Below are 16912 nucleotides of genomic sequence, written 5' to 3'. Positions count from 1 at the left end.
AGCAAAAGTGCTTCGATTGACACCTGACAAATAGAGTATTATTTTGTATGAAATTTTATCCCCACTCTTTTTACAGTGTAAAATTTAGAGTACCACTTTTGCTTGAAGTGCGTTGGTTGATTCCAAATCTTGTGCTTCAATTTTTTTAATGGGCATTTTTTTATATAAATATTTAATTTTTTACTTTAAACGTAATTGGAGACTCTCATCGTAAGAAAATTGTCCAAATAGAAACGGCTAGTCATCTGCTATACTTTACCACACAAATGAAGGAATAGATTTTAGTATATTACTTAACATCATGTAAATTTGTTCTTTTGGCAAGTGTGAGCCAAAACAATAATTTGTAAGCAATATTGCGCTTAATGTAATCGGCCATTTACATGGTCTATGTTGGAATCTACTATTACATGCTAGAGGGTCGAAAATCATTTTTCTCATCGAATTTCATAAACTTTCTGTGATCTTCACATGTAAGATTTATTCACTCTTGACAAAAGTGTGTTTATTGACCTCGGCCTCGCCTCGGATAAACTCACACAAAACTAGACTGTTATCTCTTGCAACGTAAATGACTCATTGCATGATAGCTGGTAGTAAGTGCATTCACAGACTGTAAAAGCGAGGTGAACAAACTAAAAGAATTACTATTTCACATCACTTACATAGTATCAACTGGATTGGTCCGTATCCTTTAAAATGTAAAATTTTATAACATAGAGTAACTGTAACGGTTATTAAGCACTTCACCTTGGTTAACTTTAGCAACAAAATGAGGATGAGCGGAACTACGACAACAATGCTGTATACAATGATGATCAAACGAGGAGAAATCACCTAAAATAATTGCATACGTTAAAAAGAGCTTCCTCTTTGTGCTAACCCACGATTACTATAATGCTTTTATGCCAATAAGAGACATATACAGTCCGAAAATGACCGAATAAGGAACGGGTTTTATGGAAGATTCCTTTTAAATTGAACCATTGCAGTGCCATGCCGTAGGCGATAGTAAATGACTACAGTCTGCTAAACTTCGTCATTTGTTTTGAGCGAAAATTTTGCGAATTTCCAAATTATTCTCATTCATAAGAAGATGATAATGCTCGAACGTTATACTCGACTAGTATATATTCAACCGATGCACTACGATGACCTATACTGCACGAATAGAACTCAAAATAGACACAAGAATGTTTAATTATTAGATTATTGCGATGGATAAAACAAAATTTAAATTTTGTTCTCGTAAATTCATTCTATATTTGGAACGCAGGCATCTTTGTTTTGTGTGTTCCAATTATAATAAGCAATTAGAATCAGCTTGGCATTTCTTTTAAAGCTGGTGGAAAGCGTAGAAAGTTTTTTTTTTCTTTTCAATTTTTCGTTTCCATTTAAAAATTTTCTTAATATTCGAATCGTTTCTGTAATGTGTGTGTCTGGCCAACTTTGTAAATAATGCATAATAGTCTCGAATGTTATTTCGGTGCAGCTGGTAAAATACTTATACACTGTAGGGCATGCGGTTGCTTCATTTTCGTGATTGGAATTTTTCTTAATTGAAAATTTTCCCCGAACAGAACTTTTTAATTAAAATGAGTATAAAGATCTTGGTGACGTGATAGAGTGGCTTTGGTTAGTTGCATTTTCTACCTTCCAGATACGGTCTCTGGGTGAATGAATACGGATAAAAGAAGCTGACTTTTCCATTTTTTTGATTGAAATTTTATTGTTCCCCGTTTGTAATCTCATTTTTTCATACGTTCAACGTTCAACTTTAAGTTATGAGTCTGAAACCGACAGATAACATGAACCAATTTTCCAAGATTTTATGCATCATGCACATTTCCAAAACAATGAATTACAAAAGTTAACGGCATAAAAAAGTGGATAACATTTACCACGTCTCAACAGGCAGTGACAAGAACGTTATTAATACATGGAGACTAGTCTTAGCTTTATGCATGGATATGGTTAACATACGTGTGCATGTTAACTTATCATTGTTAAGCAAACCATAAGAAAAATGTCATTGCATTATGTTACATTTTCCTTATGATTCACTTAACATGCACACGTATGAAGATAAGACTAGGATCCCTATTGAGAGTGCACTTAAGGCCTGCGTACATATACAAGTAGGGGATAATGCTCGAGCCGGCACTTTAGGCACGCCGGAAAGTGCTAAGGGAGTCGAGTAATACCTCCAAATAAATTTCTAAAAATCAAAAGTCAAATTTTTGATTTTTAGAAATTTATTTGGAGGTATTACTCGACTCCGGTGTGCCTAAAGTTGACAAGTCGCAATAACCGACAATGTGTAATAATCTTCCAATTAACGATATCACAAACAGGCAAGAAACGGTTCAGTTCCGTCACAGAATTGCATAACATTAAATAGTATACAACGTCCTAGCCAACGATAGCATATTGTGATATTGCCAAAAATATCAATTATATACTTAGCAGGTGGCAACCCATATGTACCCAGTGTAGTATTGTATGTAATTTTGGTAGAACTTCGCCTGAATGAAAAGACGTCTTAAAATGTTACAATGTTACGAGAACTTAAACTAAGCACGAAAGAGGCTTGCAAAAAAGATACAACAGTGGTCACTGGTCACAAGACATTTCAGCTAATTCATCTGTTAACGGCAACAGCGACAAAAGTAAACAATGAACACTGGCTACTGTGACCTAATATTTATAGAAAATGTATGTATCTTCACGTAATTCCCGAATCTCATCAACGAATACCACAACATTCTACAGATGAACGTTTACAGAAATGGTGCACTAATTCCGGTTATCAGTCAATAACGAAACACTTCCCGTACACAAACTTTAAGTAAACAAAATAAAACGTCGAAACTGTACGCTCGACTGTATTATACAACGTCCTTTTATTGAGCAAGACAAATTTTTCTTATTTAATCCACACCGGTTTTTTGTTGAAATAAGTGTGTCAGTGTGGTGTTTACGAGGAGATCAAAGTAAAACTTTAAAACAATGTTTGCGACGAAAACATTACCGAAGTAGGATTTACTGCTTTTTACTAATCCCCGCAGTGTATAGTAATATCGGACATCAATTTATGCTATAAAATGTGCAATCATCCACAATGATGGCTTTGTGTGTGGTTTAAAGATTGAGAGAATATTGCCAGTATATTGAACAGAATTGAGATGGTTAAACGCCTTTGAAGGAAACACGTTAGATGAATATTTTAAGTTTAAAGCTTCTTAATCCAATTTAAAAGAGTTCACTGGAAGAGATGTCAATGCACAAAGTGTTTTTTTGCAGAAATTAATTTACGAACACGAACCTACATTTTAAAAACGGAAGGCGTATCACGATATAATCACTCAATCTGTTACTTCATTTTGTTGAAGTATAGTGAGATTGATACAAAATCTCTTGAGTGATTCTTTTGATAGGGGCACAGGTATGTCTTTTGTATTCTTAGATAGGACTCGGTCCCAAGACCTCAAAACCGACTTCAAAGATTTCGCAAGCTTTCAGGTCGCCAGTGTGTGCCTTAAAAAATCGGAAATATGGATTTTTTGTACTAACTCCTACGGGACAAGATCCCGGGTGGAAAGGAAAATCTCAAAAATCGAAAAACATAGTCGCACATCTCAAAAGGAAATACATTTGAAACCATAAGACTTCGAATTTTGAACTAAGACTATTATTTTATACTAGAAAGGGCATTGGAAAGTTGATGTCAATTTTATCAAAATTTCCGATTGTGTCATATGTATCCCATACGTCGTCAGCTTTCCAATGTCCCCATTGTCACCCATATCCGTCCGCTCTAGCGTCTTAGACATTTGTATAAAACCCAGGTACTATTTTTGGGAAAGCATTTTCCCATATTTTCTTGAATTTTCCTTGATTTTCCCAAAAACATTTTCAGAAAAATTGAAAAAAATGCGGGAAAACGTGAAAAAATCTTTTACCAAAAAATAGGTCATCTGAGTGCAAAAAGATGTACGATGTTGTGAGAGTATTTCATACTTTTACTCTCTTTAATTCTTGCAGCTCTTGCACTAAGTTTTTTTATGCATCGTAGGGTAGGATAGAAAAATTCCAATTTCGTTGAGGCATCTTTCAAAATTATTCCTCCATACTACATTTGGCTAACACACATTTTTCGATAATAAGAAAACACAAGACAAAGATTGTCGATTATTTGTTTCGTTGTTGTCGGTAACAGATGACTTGCCGTTTTTAAAAGATTATTTTCACTAACAAATTCTTTGATTTCGAAGTTATTTTCTTCGAATTTTTAGCAGCGGAAAATTTTTGTATTTAACTCAAAAGTCTTGAGTGTATTTTTAACGATCAACAACTATGAATATCGTAGACTGAAACGATTTTTTTTCTGGTACATCACCGTTCAGAAAAAAATGATTTATATTTATAAAGATCAGAGTTCAAGGTCTTTTATATCACCGGCGCCAAAAAAAATCCACTTTTAGTTTGATGTAACGATTCTCCGTTCACGAAAATAAACAAAGCACACAATTGAATAGCTACCACTATAATGGAAAATGCGCATCTCAACGGATCTCTTCAATATTATAAAGCACAGGTTGAATTGTCACTAAATTTGTTTCTTTTGTTTTACTCTCATGCCACTCTCGGTGTGATATTGACCATGTGATTGTAAACGAAAAATCTCATCCTAAATATAGAAAATTGTCTGACTTGGCTGTTTTATTTTTAATGATCAAGAATTCGAAAATTTAAATGAAATTATCGCTTGAATCACATTCAACGTTACGACACACATATATACGAATCAGAGCATTAAAAAAGTGTATTTTCGAACATGTACCACTAACGACTCCCTCACAATCAAATAAACTTTTCTTTTCCTGCTGACTGTTTTAATTTCTTCTTTTTTTCCGTTGTTTTCTTTTTGTTTGAAGAATTTTCGTTTTTAAATGTTATTTTTACATGCGAGAGTGTTCCAACCTCTCACCAACTTTAAAGCAAACTGAGTCGAAAATTTAATGAAAATGACTGAAAAATGTTGTTGTACATTTCGTCGTTGCGTCACCATAATACACATCCAACAATTGAAGATGAAGCGAGATGGAAAATCGGTACACGAGATTTGCTAACAGTGTAAATTTTTAAAAATATAAACGGAAATAGACATCGGCTTATAGTCAGTCTATTTAAACTACACAGGCACAAACGATTAGGAATTTCGGATTATAAATTTATGAATACACTACTCACCACCAACCTTATCAGTTTCAGTTTCGTTTTATATTTATTTTCGCAAATTTCGTCTTCATTTCGTAATGTTCGAAAATAATTTTCATCTTTTTTTGTTTCTCTCTCTCCAACTGATCAAATAAACAAAATCTACCGAATTCCTGATGAATGAGTGTGAAAATTGTATACACTCTAATGCTCGCAATTATAAAGTCCAATTATTCTTTATGGCATGTACTGCATCTGTACAAATCTCATTTACTACTAAGGAATTTACAGCAGACATTTTCTTTTCGTTGATTATTTGAAGGTGAAATATGAGGAGACAGAGAATATGAAAAATGTTGCTAGAGGGAAAACGGACAATTTTAAATGAATCTGAGGTTCAGAAATACAAAAATTTGTAACGCGTCCACTAATATCTTATCAATCTCATCTGTTATCAACAGTAACAAGAGAAAAAAATGAACTTCCCTGCTCGACCTTATGTAACAAATTCCTCGTTAAGACAATGAAGTCATAGACTTTCCATACATCTCTAAAAATACTTTTAACAAAAGAAGTAAAAGAAAAGCAAAAGAAGCAAAGTGTATGTGTTCATACTGATGAGACAAGAGATTTTGTATCAATCTACTAGTAATTCGTTGATCAAATGAAGTAAAAGATTCGATAATTATATTGATCTATAATCCCAGCTTTCGAAAGAAAAGAATGATACATGTCTTAGGCACAACAGAGTTAAAACAGTAAAAATTTAGTATGTCTAAGGTAAACATCTCAATAGCGTAGTGTGCTTCCCTACACTAATTTGAGTTCCCAGTGTGAGAGGTTAAATCTCAACCGTAGACAGATTGAAACCGATAACAGATTTCGCACGGGCTACCGGCTATTAAAGGACATTCGATTCATACTAGTTTTGCTCCTATTTCATAATAGATGGCACTAGGTGTGTCTCTCAACTTACCAGCGACACTGTAAAACATTTCGTCAATGAAGGTCTACTTGAATGTTCAGTGACGAGAAATGACAAGATACACTGTCCGTTTCATGTGTGTAGATAATCTACAAGTACGTATGAATGCCATCGACCAACGCACTTCAAGCATGAGTGGTATTCTAAATAGGGTACTGAAACTGGACAGTGTATCGAATAAATTTTGGCACTGTAAAAAATTTGGACACTTTTTTCATACAAAGTAATATTCTATTTGACAGCTGTCATTTATAGCACTTTTGCTTGAAGTGCTTTGTTTATCGATCGATAAAAAAATTCATAGGAATGAAAGAAAGAACGAAACATTTAACGAAACTTAATCTTAAGTGAGGTTATGTCTGAAAGTAATCTGTAATCCGTAATCTGAAGATGATCTATAAGTAACAAAATATGAAAGTGTGGAACAAAAAGAATAAACCAATGAGGGTAGGAGCAGCAAATGTTTGTTGTAATCATGTGTTGATAGATCGATGGATTTACGCTGATCATTTGATTTAACCAAATTGAAATATAAACAAAGCTCTTTTTGTAACAGTGTCTCACAGATCTATTTTTATAATCGGTTCAAAAACAAGACTTTTAATAATTTTTAAGCAATGAAACGAGAAGTTACTACAGCATTGTGTACCGTATAAATGCGTCTCTTCGATTCTTTCAATGGTAAAAATTTTCATTTGTTTACATTGAGCACGTTATTTTAAAACGACGACGACAACGACGCACATAAGACGTCGTCATTAATTTTATTATGCCGCACATCGCATAAGTGTAAGCAAATCGTATCCAAGGAATGATTTAACATTTGAGGTATAACACAGGGGTGTAACTTAGAACAATTTTTATTGTCGCTGCCTTAGAACATTTTTGATTTTTGTACCAGCCCTGTTGAATGTCGTTCAAAAACATCGAATCGTTTTTTAATTTTCTGAATGTTTTCGGCAACAACGATTTTCTGTTATAGTAACTTTTAATTGTCTTCGGCAATTGCCTAACATCGATGGTATTTTACGACAATTTTTATGGTAAAGTGGTACACCCGTGAGGTAATAACCACGGCGATGGTTGAGCCAATTGTAGCGCGTGAAAACTTATCGGACTATTTTCATATTTTCGGAGAGTGTCTTCACGAAAATAGCTACGACACGACATATGTGTTGATTTACGAAAATAAAGTGGAATATGTAAGTGAGCGTCGTTTCGGTTGGTATGCAATAAATGATTTTTTTAAAGCGATTTAACCGTGAAGATAAAGTCTCGTCGTTCAGAAACGATATTCATATCTAGACGTTTTTTGTGATCGGTTCCGGATAGAATGTTTTATTTTCGCATACTTTATGAGTCAGACCGTCAGGCAGATGTAATTTTTAAACCTTGTCAAGTTTTTTGTGATTGATTTTGTTAACGAATATTTTTTATAAAAAATATTTACAGATGAGGTAGACTATCGCTTTTCTTTTGATTCTTGATTTATGTTTTTATACCAATTCTTTTCAGGATAACATCTACATCAGCCACAAGTGTTACCTTAATATTGTGAGGCGCATGTTAAAATTGTTGAAGCGAAAAATGTTTACAACCCTAGATAATATTTGAAACGAGCGAGGTAATAGATTCAATGATTTTATGAATTTATGAATGCTCGTACAATTGAAGCGATTGCTCACTTCAGTTTGTGTCGTGCTGATATGCACATAGTCATCGCAAGACAAATTACTTTCTGGTATCATCTTTTAATGGTATCGATTAAATATATCGATTTCTTTTAATGTTTTGCACGAAGACAATGGGGCAAAACATTAAAACCGATCATTTCACCTTAATGTTTTGCACCATTGTCTTCGTGCAAAACATTAAGACATAGGTGCACTGATGATGGCGTGATACGCCGAAATCAGCATTGTTTTGTCCTGTTGTTCGTCCGCATTATGATTGTAAACGGTAAAACGTTTCGTCACGAATCGTAAACGGTAACACGTTTCGTTCGCCCTTCGTTGAATAAAAGAAATTTTTCAACAATTTTGGTCAAGTCAAAGCAATACAACACTTTGTCAATGTTGAATTACTGACCAAGCAATACAACAATTTTATTAATGATTTTATGAAAGTGTGTCAAATTCTTCCGATTTTAAAATCCGTTATTCCTTTGTTAAAATGGTCCGAAGGATAGAATGTAATTTCGTATCAAACGTAAACATTCTGATTGGAACATCCACAAAATTTTCGTTTCCTTAACTCTTTTACTCTGCCTCTACAACATTTCCGGAAAGACTGTTTGTAATTTGAAGAATGAGCCGTTCGGACATCCATCGGAAAGACGTAACCCTTAGGTCCTTATGCTTGATTTCCACATACGCCTTTTACAATGTAAACAATAAAAAAGAATCGTGGTTTAGCTAAACGGAGGCAAAGCGGCGTAGGGGGAAATCAAGCATTACAGAAATCAACTCAAATACCAATTTTGACAAATTGTAACGGATACCAATTAGTATCTTTATGCCAACATTCGAGCAAAAGGTACCACTTGGTACCCATTAAGTTTGTATAGCTTATCGAAATTTAATACCCTCAAGGCCATACCAACTGGTTTCCCAACGGAAAGAACTATTTTTAGTACACAATTTTTTAAATTTCGAAATCACCAAATCCAACTTCGTCAAATTCTTCTCCATTGGAAAAGCGTGACAGTGTATTTTCGTCTGACATGTTACAAGACTTTACAAGAAACCACTATTCCATTCGTTGGAGAAATGGAATAATTTTTGTGTATTTACCATAAAAAAACGAAGACTACACAGTGTCATGCGGTATTGTCTTTCTGGAATATAATGCATACAAAATGTATACTTAACTTCAGTTTTGCATGTTATAAACTTTGTAGTCAAAGAAGAGCATTAACTGGGTGTTTGGGTAGGTTGTGTGAATGACAGCTTTATTGTATAAACTGTTTAGGTCGGTAGTTTCCTTATTGATTTTAAATGCAGTCATGGAACATACACCATTTTTTACAGGATTAATTTTCCACAATTTTCTATGGAAATTCTTGCTGGCAACGAAGCAAACAATTGATTTTTCCTTTCCATTTCATTTTGCAAATAGCTGTCTTTCTATTTACCGGATCAAATCGTACGTCTCATGATGGTTACACTTATTTTCATAATCAAATCTTAAATTTCTTTCGATTTCCGCTTGTAACTACAGATTACGAATACTGACAGAACTTATCCTAGAATTTGCTCAGATCATTTTCGGCTCACGCAAATTCCGGAAAATTGTTCTTTTTTACGAACGGCGATTGATTAAATTGGTTATTTCTTTCGTTTAATTTTGTATTCGATACAAAACCTTTTACTTCATTAGTTAAAACCACCATTTCGCCATAAATGTATGTGCACACTAGCTAAAGCACATACCGCTTACTCACGTCGTTGTCGATAACATAAAAACAACTTGGCCAAGCTTTAAATGTTAGAATGCACTAAATAAAAGACTTAGTAGACTCATTGGCAAAGGCTCATAAACGGAATCATTGAGCTTTTTCGACCTAGAAAACATTATCTTCAATGAAATTATAAAACAGTTTGTAAAGGTATAAATGGTAATGACGATATTTTCTTCAATGGAGTACCAGTAAGAGTCGATGATCTAACTGCTGCAAATTGTGATAGTAGAACATAAGTGACATTTGCAATCTACCATAGAACAATATCATCGAACAAATTAATTAATTAATTGAATTTATTCTGCTCTAGTACTTCAAGTATAACCTTGCAAAATATGTCGCATTCTCTTCGTTATACAATTCGTAGGTGTCAGAGTAAATTGTGATCGTAAGATCCTTCTTTGTGTACTCAAAGTGCAATAGAGAAGTCATTCGACATAGCACTATGGAAATATTTGGAGGCGATTTTGGACTTCTCTCGTTACGACAAGAGGCAAGGATTCTTAGTGTGAGTTAAAACACACAACACATACAAGCGTACATCATACACTCATACATTTACCATAACGTGGAGACTTTTTGACGTCTTCCTTACCAGTGTTAATGCTAGGTGTTATGATATTATATTGAACTAATTTAGAGGACCTCCTATACAGTATACATTGTATGCTACAGGCAAACAATATTACCACGTTTTAATATAGGAAATCGTTTTGCGATTGTGATGATTGAAGTTTGAAAGTGCTAGAGAAATCTATCTGAATCTCAAAATCTAGAACCCATTTTAAACACATTAAAAATGCTAAATGTCCAGAAGCAATCACCAAAAACCTTGAAATTTACATGACTTCCTAAAGCTGAAAAGATAGTGGAATCCGAAACACTGTCAAATTTTGATTAACCAACATGCCACTGCCTCAATAATTCCAAAATACCAGGTTAACAAAGAAAACTGAAGAAATCTTGAAAATCCGTCACTTCTTGCTCTGGGAAGTTTGTGAATTCAGAAGCACTGAACGTTTTTCAAAAATCAACCTACAATCACTTATCCAATTCGAAAGTCCTAAAGCAAATGCAACAAAAGCTCACAGTTCCATCAAAATCCATCACTTCTGACATCGGAAGATGGTGGACCCATGTGGAGTGATGGAATTGTAGGAACCAACCTTTCAACACCCAAACAATCCAGAAAGTACAAAAGAAAGTGCAAAAAGCCTTGAAATTCACTTGAATTCCTATAGTTCTAGAGCTAAGAAGATGGTACACCCATGTGGAGTGATTAGGAACTAACACCTGACATGAAGAACCTTAAAAACGAACATAAATGCTTGAAGGAATTCTTTTCGAAGCAAAATTTTTTTAAAATTACTTACTCCAGACACTATGCTCTTCTCCTATGCCATCGACGAACGTACGAAACCCAAGGGAAACCCAATTTTGATTTACGTATATAACACTGGTTGAAGTTCAAGTGTCGAGTGGACGACAAACAGTGTCTGTTGCATTTTTATTTGTGTGAGCATTGAGCATGTTAACAATAAAATTATTGTAATCTCGGCGGTATCTATTTTTAACAGCTATACAATGAATTGATAATTAACATACTTCATACCATAAGACGATACCGGAGATAAGCGAACATTAGATATAAGTAGTCACTTATAAAATCAATCATACAAGCAAATGTAATTGCAAATCTAAGAAAATATGTTTAGTTAGTTCAGTAAGTCGGGTAGTTACTTTAACGTTTATTTTAGCAGCACAAAGTTTCTCACTTGAAAATTTAAGACGAACGAAAGAAAATGTTAGTGGCAGTTGACTTCATTGCAAAGTACGTATACTTTGCAACAGTTATTCTAACTTTATATTTTTTTGTTAATCATGTTGATTATTTAGTGTCGTGTTTTCTTTGCTGCTGATTTTAATAATTTCTTCTACAATTTACGATGTGACAATGAGGAAGAAACCATGTGAGCCTCTACACGAATTCATTCTATCTGCGAAAAACATCACTTAAACCATCACATTACAATAGTGGTTTGATACAATTAAGCCACGCTTAACATTAAATTTCAGACGTTCCGAACAAAATATTCCAATCGTTTTCACTGTATACCAATGGCAGGGACATGTTAAAATTGGAATTACATAGTTCAAAGACAATTGAATGTTTTCATGGCATACGAGCGTTATCAGCGTTCTGGATTATAGCCGGTCATAGAATAAATGAGCTCGAGAAGATGTTGCAGCAACCATCGCATGTTGATAGCGTATTCGCGAAATTTATCATTACAGTTTTAAGGACCAATCAATACGCAGTCGACACATTTTTTCTGATGTCAGGCATACTCTTCACTCAGGCGTGCATCAGATCGTTTGAGGCGTAAGCTTAGACTAAATAGATATAGACTGGTAGTATGTACACGCTAGATATAGACTGGCAGTACGTAGACGTTAGATATAGACTAGGATAAAGCCTTCGGTCACTTTTACTCATTGTGATACGAAATATGAAATCATTTCCCGAGTGTATTATGACGTTTTCCTTTACGAAGGAGAGAAAGACTTTTACCTACGGACGGAAAGTCCATTTTCCCTCCATAGTAAAATAAAATGGTTATATTAAAGGCCAGTCTACATCTACTTAGTCTAAGCGCTTAAGCTATGAAAATTCTATGTTATGCGATGGGGGTCGTTGTGTAAATATTTTCTATTTTTAGGAAAACGCTAAATTTACTAAAGGTATACGTAGGCCGTTATGTGCGCTATGTTCCAACTGTGGCAGTTTTGGTTCTTTTTACCGTAAGCTCTTTCCCCCTTTTAATGGTGGATGGCCCAACAGTCGCTCATCTTGAAAATGAAGCCGGAAGTTGCAAGAGGTGGTGGTGGGCCTGCTTATTGCTGGTGCAAAATTACGTGAATGTTAGAGACAATGTAAGAGTTTTTGTTTTATCTATTGGAAGGCAGTATTTGTGATTTCTCTAGTTCGAGGTTTCGTTACCCTGTGAATATTCTATTCATGATTTTTTTTTCTCTACCTGTCACAAAGTGTCTGACTTTTCATTGAATTGCAGTGCTTGGAGATAACATGGTACTTGAGTACCGACTTTCAGCTAATTGTGATAAGTCCACTGTTTATATTCATTCTGTGGAAGTACAAATACAAAGCATTCTGGCTCTTTGTGGCCATAATCTGTTCGACTCAACTCGGCATATTTTTCGCGCGTTACAAGTAAGTGTTTCCGTTTGCTATAGAACATAGAATAAATTTTCAATAAATTCCAGCGACACCATTCCGTCCAGAGAAATATATGGACAAACTCATTTCCGTATTGCCCAATATTTAATTGGAATCGGATTGGGTTACAAAATGAATGATCTTGATGTCAAACATTTCATGAGAAAGGTGAACATTGAACACTAAATGATGGTATGAAAGACACAAAACCCATTCCTATTTTAAAATTGTCTCTCAGAGATACCAGTTAATTGGATGGTTGGCATCTTTTTCGATCTTCATTGGAATTCAAATTATTCGGGAAACTTATCGTAACCAGCGTTTCGCTGAGGCGTTTTTTTCATCCGTCCATAGAATTGCCTTCGTTGGATTGGTGAGTTGGATCATTTATGTTTGTCATTACTTGAAATCGGGTGGAATTGTCAATTGGTTTCTGTCACAACCACTGTGGCAGCCGATAGCGAAAATCAGTTTGAGCATCTATCTTATTCACACCACATACATCATAATGAGTAACGTCAATAGTGAAGATTGTATGCATTTGAATGCAACGTGGTTAATGCACATTTTATTTGGAGACTTTGTTATAGCAACACTGCTGGCATCGATTTTATACCTTGTGATTGAAGCACCGTCTAATTTAATAATAAAATACTTGATCAAGTAAAAAATCATCTTTTGTGTGGCGCTAAACTTTGAATTTTTATCTTCTTTTGTTTGATAAGTATGCACCAAAAAGCTATCTTCATAACACACTCGACATTTTGGTAGTCCAAAAATGAAAACGGTTGAGAAGAACTCGAATAAATATTTTTTGCGAATTCACGACCTTTCCAATACGCAGAGTATTTTTTGCATAGACATAGAGGGATTCTTCTGAAAAACAGAAGACCGAAATCGGACGCCCAGTAAGGTATTCGACGCCAGAAGCTAAAACCACTTTCAAAAAAATTCTTCGAAGCACTTGCACTTTTCTCACAAAAATATCTCCAGTTACACGAAACGTACATGGTCGTGTGGGGTGTCAATTGCATATACTTTCAGGGAAAGTTGAGCTTACGGAAGTTTGGTTTCATCAGCGTTTCAATATAAGCACTTAAACATTTCAACTTCTCATAATTCGTCAAAGATGCTTACAAGACCCAATAATACCCTATTTACCCTGAAAGTACATGCAGTTACCTCTCTAATGACATCCCACACGACCATGTACGTTTCGTGTACCTCGACAAATTTCTGTAAGAAAAGTGTAAGTTGTCAGTCTTTTTTCGGTTGAAAACTTCAACTGTACATATCTCAGTGTGGATGAATTTTAAACCCAATAAAACCGTATTTGCCCCGGAAGTACATGCAATTATCTTTCTAACGACACCCCACACGACACTGTACGGCTCGTGTAACTGGAGAAAGAAAAGAGCATGTTTTCGGTTTTTGATGACCTCTTACCAGCCACAAAAGCTTCGAAGAATTTTTTTGAAAGTGGTTTTGGGTTCTGGGGTCGAATACCTTACTGGGAACTTATAGAAAATTGTAATAGAAAATGCGTCCGTTTTCGGTATACTGTTTTTCAGAAGAATCCCTTTTTTTCAAAATCTTGTTTGATAATTTATTACTAATGTTGAGTTGTACTACCTCCTATTAAGTATATCCAATCCAGCAATATTGTGCATATTCTGCATAAATTTGAAAGAAAATTCAAACCAATAAATCAATCTATTTTTTGATCATTTTTAGCAGAAAATTTACATTGGACCTAGATATTACGAGTGGTATCCGCAGATCTGATGCTTGCAAAGCAATTGACAGTTTGCTGGAAAAATTGTTCATGATGGAAAATGGATACGAGGGTTATATCACCTAAGGGCACCGCACGGTAACACATTCACTCAATCAATTTCCCATGATTTCTCCCATAGACACGTACGCTGTTTTACTCAACAAAGGAAAAGAACATTTTTACAGCATGAAAATCTGTTACTTCTTTTGTTTTAAGTACAGTTTAGTGCTTTAATAGATGCCAGATCTTGTACTTCTTCAAATTTACAATTACGTCTTACTGTATAAGGGGTCACTAGCCAGAGCCGATCGCTTATTTTTGTCGTAGTTATCGATAACAGATGACTGGAGAACTTGAACTGAAAAATGTAAGCTGGAAGTGTCAATTTTTTCAAATCTTAAAATTTTAGAAATCAATTGAAACCTGACTTGGCACTTTAAATTGTTCTGAAAAAATATTGACTTTAATAATTTAGTAGATCCATGTTTTCAGCTGTGTGTGTTCAACGTAAAACTTTTAAATGTGTAACCACATTTTCAGTTTTTTTTAAATGCAGACTTTCCTCTGTCAAAGGGAATCTTTCGTCATGAAATATAGCATAAAAGCAAGTAAGCAGTGTTATGAAAAACATCTGCAAATAATATAAATATTTCAACAAAAAAACATAATGTTCCCGACCCATTCTCTAGATTCTAATATGCATGAATTTGAGGTGTCACTGGTTTTTCTTTTTATAAAATAAATATTTTATTTTACGTAGACTCTCGTGTCGATTCGCTTGCTCCTTTCACATAGATTCTGTTTTTTTTTGTAGTGTCATTGTTTTTCCATTTTTCTTCAATAAAACTCAATGCTAGTTACATTCCACTTACATAATGTATAGTTAGTTGTATATACAGCAAAATAGACCGTGTTCATATGACTTAATTTATTTTTTACCAAATGAACACATCGAAAAAACACTCCGAATATGTATAAATAGCTGAAAAAATATTAGTTAGTATTTTTAATTTGAGTATTACAGATTTAAAAAAAATTTGAAAATTTAGGCGCTTAAACAGAAGTACCACATTCTGAATTACCAGAGTTAAAACGAAAAACCAAAATGGCGTCGAATGGGACATTTTAATCGTTGTTGATAAAATGTCAGTCAAAAACAAAAACGATCAAGAGCTATGTCGACAATGGAGTTCTTAAAAGCAAAATGTTTTATTAAATGTTTATGTGTTAACGGGTAAAAGGTGATCCATAATTTGGAAAAAAAGTAGAAAACTACTGAGTGGAAAGTTTCGTTCGAAAATTGAAATAAATCAGCAACAGTGATAGAAGATGCTAAAGGTGTTTAGAAAGCACTGTGTTTCCAATTTTCAAATAAATTTGTTGGTGTTGCATCAATTTGCGTCTTTTTTTGTTTAATACAAACAGAAGTGCTTTTTTGTTGTGCATTATAGTCTATATTTTTGTTAAAAACTCTGCCAATTACACGTTCGATGTGAATTCTAACTCCCGCTAGCACTTTACCGTTCATCAAATCTGTTGACATAGAAACAATAACAAATAAAATATCCCTATCAGCTGTGGAATAATATCCCATATTTATATTTTTTAGAGTTTCTGCTACGAAAAAAATGACCATGCGGATGGCATCGGGATGGCAATGTATATTTTAAATAATTTTTTAAAAATAAATATAATTATTTTTTCTTATGATTATCATGGTAAAACTGTTTTTTATTGAGATTCGAAACTTTTTTGTCAAAATAGCACACGGTCTATTGTCAAGCAATGGGATTTATGTTTGCTGGTTCTGTTCGGCAAAGAAAAATATTTAGAAGAGAAAAGGAAACTTTGGGAAAAGCTTTACTTTTTATGTCATATAGCACATCATATCCTTTTGTTATTGAGCCATTGCATGTTACGAAGAAGGAATTTAAAATGGTTACAATGAAGTCATTTACAGAATGTTTTTTAGATATACCCCACGATATATGTATATGTATAGTAATACAGTGAAAAGAATATCAAGGAGTCGAGTAAAAAAAAAGGTTTTATGGTCATACCATAAATTTTCCTAGTGTCTTTTGGACCCGAACCCAATTGTGTATACATAACAATGTCATATAAAAGAAGGACATAAAATTTATACAGTTTATGTGTGAACTTTACTTTGATTGTCCTTTCAATTTTTCGGGAGTGATAGCACAGCATTAAATAATACCATTTGGTTGTCCG

General features: G+C 34.1%; 2 protein-coding genes across 5 annotated transcripts in view; one reads left to right on the top strand and one right to left on the bottom strand.

Annotated features, from left to right (window-relative positions):
* Window positions 1-5007, bottom strand: part of LOC119070724 (CBL-interacting protein kinase 5) — a 30060-nt gene extending 25053 nt beyond the window's left edge. The window contains exon 1 of one of the 4 annotated variants that reach the window (XM_037175179.1): window positions 4844-5007. The gene's annotated coding sequence lies outside the window, so the exon portion shown is untranslated. Of the gene's footprint in view, window positions 1-4458; window positions 4622-4843 lie in introns of those variants that run through there. The other 3 variants (XM_037175180.1, XM_037175177.1, XM_037175178.1) reach the window with 3 other exon arrangements.
* A 6577-nt stretch (window positions 5008-11584) lies between these two features.
* LOC119070720 (O-acyltransferase like protein-like) lies at window positions 11585-13570 on the top strand. Its single transcript, XM_037175173.1, has 4 exons — window positions 11585-12025; window positions 12740-12897; window positions 12951-13071; window positions 13142-13570. The coding sequence occupies exons 1-4, from the start codon at window positions 11795-11797 to the stop codon at window positions 13568-13570; spliced, it is 939 nt and encodes a 312-aa protein (XP_037031068.1). The 5' UTR covers window positions 11585-11794.
* Window positions 13571-16912: the final 3342 nt, after the last annotated feature.

This window comes from Bradysia coprophila (genome assembly GCF_014529535.1).
Source record: "Bradysia coprophila strain Holo2 chromosome IV unlocalized genomic scaffold, BU_Bcop_v1 contig_106, whole genome shotgun sequence".
Classification (NCBI taxonomy): domain Eukaryota; kingdom Metazoa; phylum Arthropoda; class Insecta; order Diptera; family Sciaridae; genus Bradysia; species Bradysia coprophila.
The sequence above is the reverse complement of the archived record's forward strand: the minus strand, read 5'-3'. Positions and strand labels throughout refer to the sequence as shown.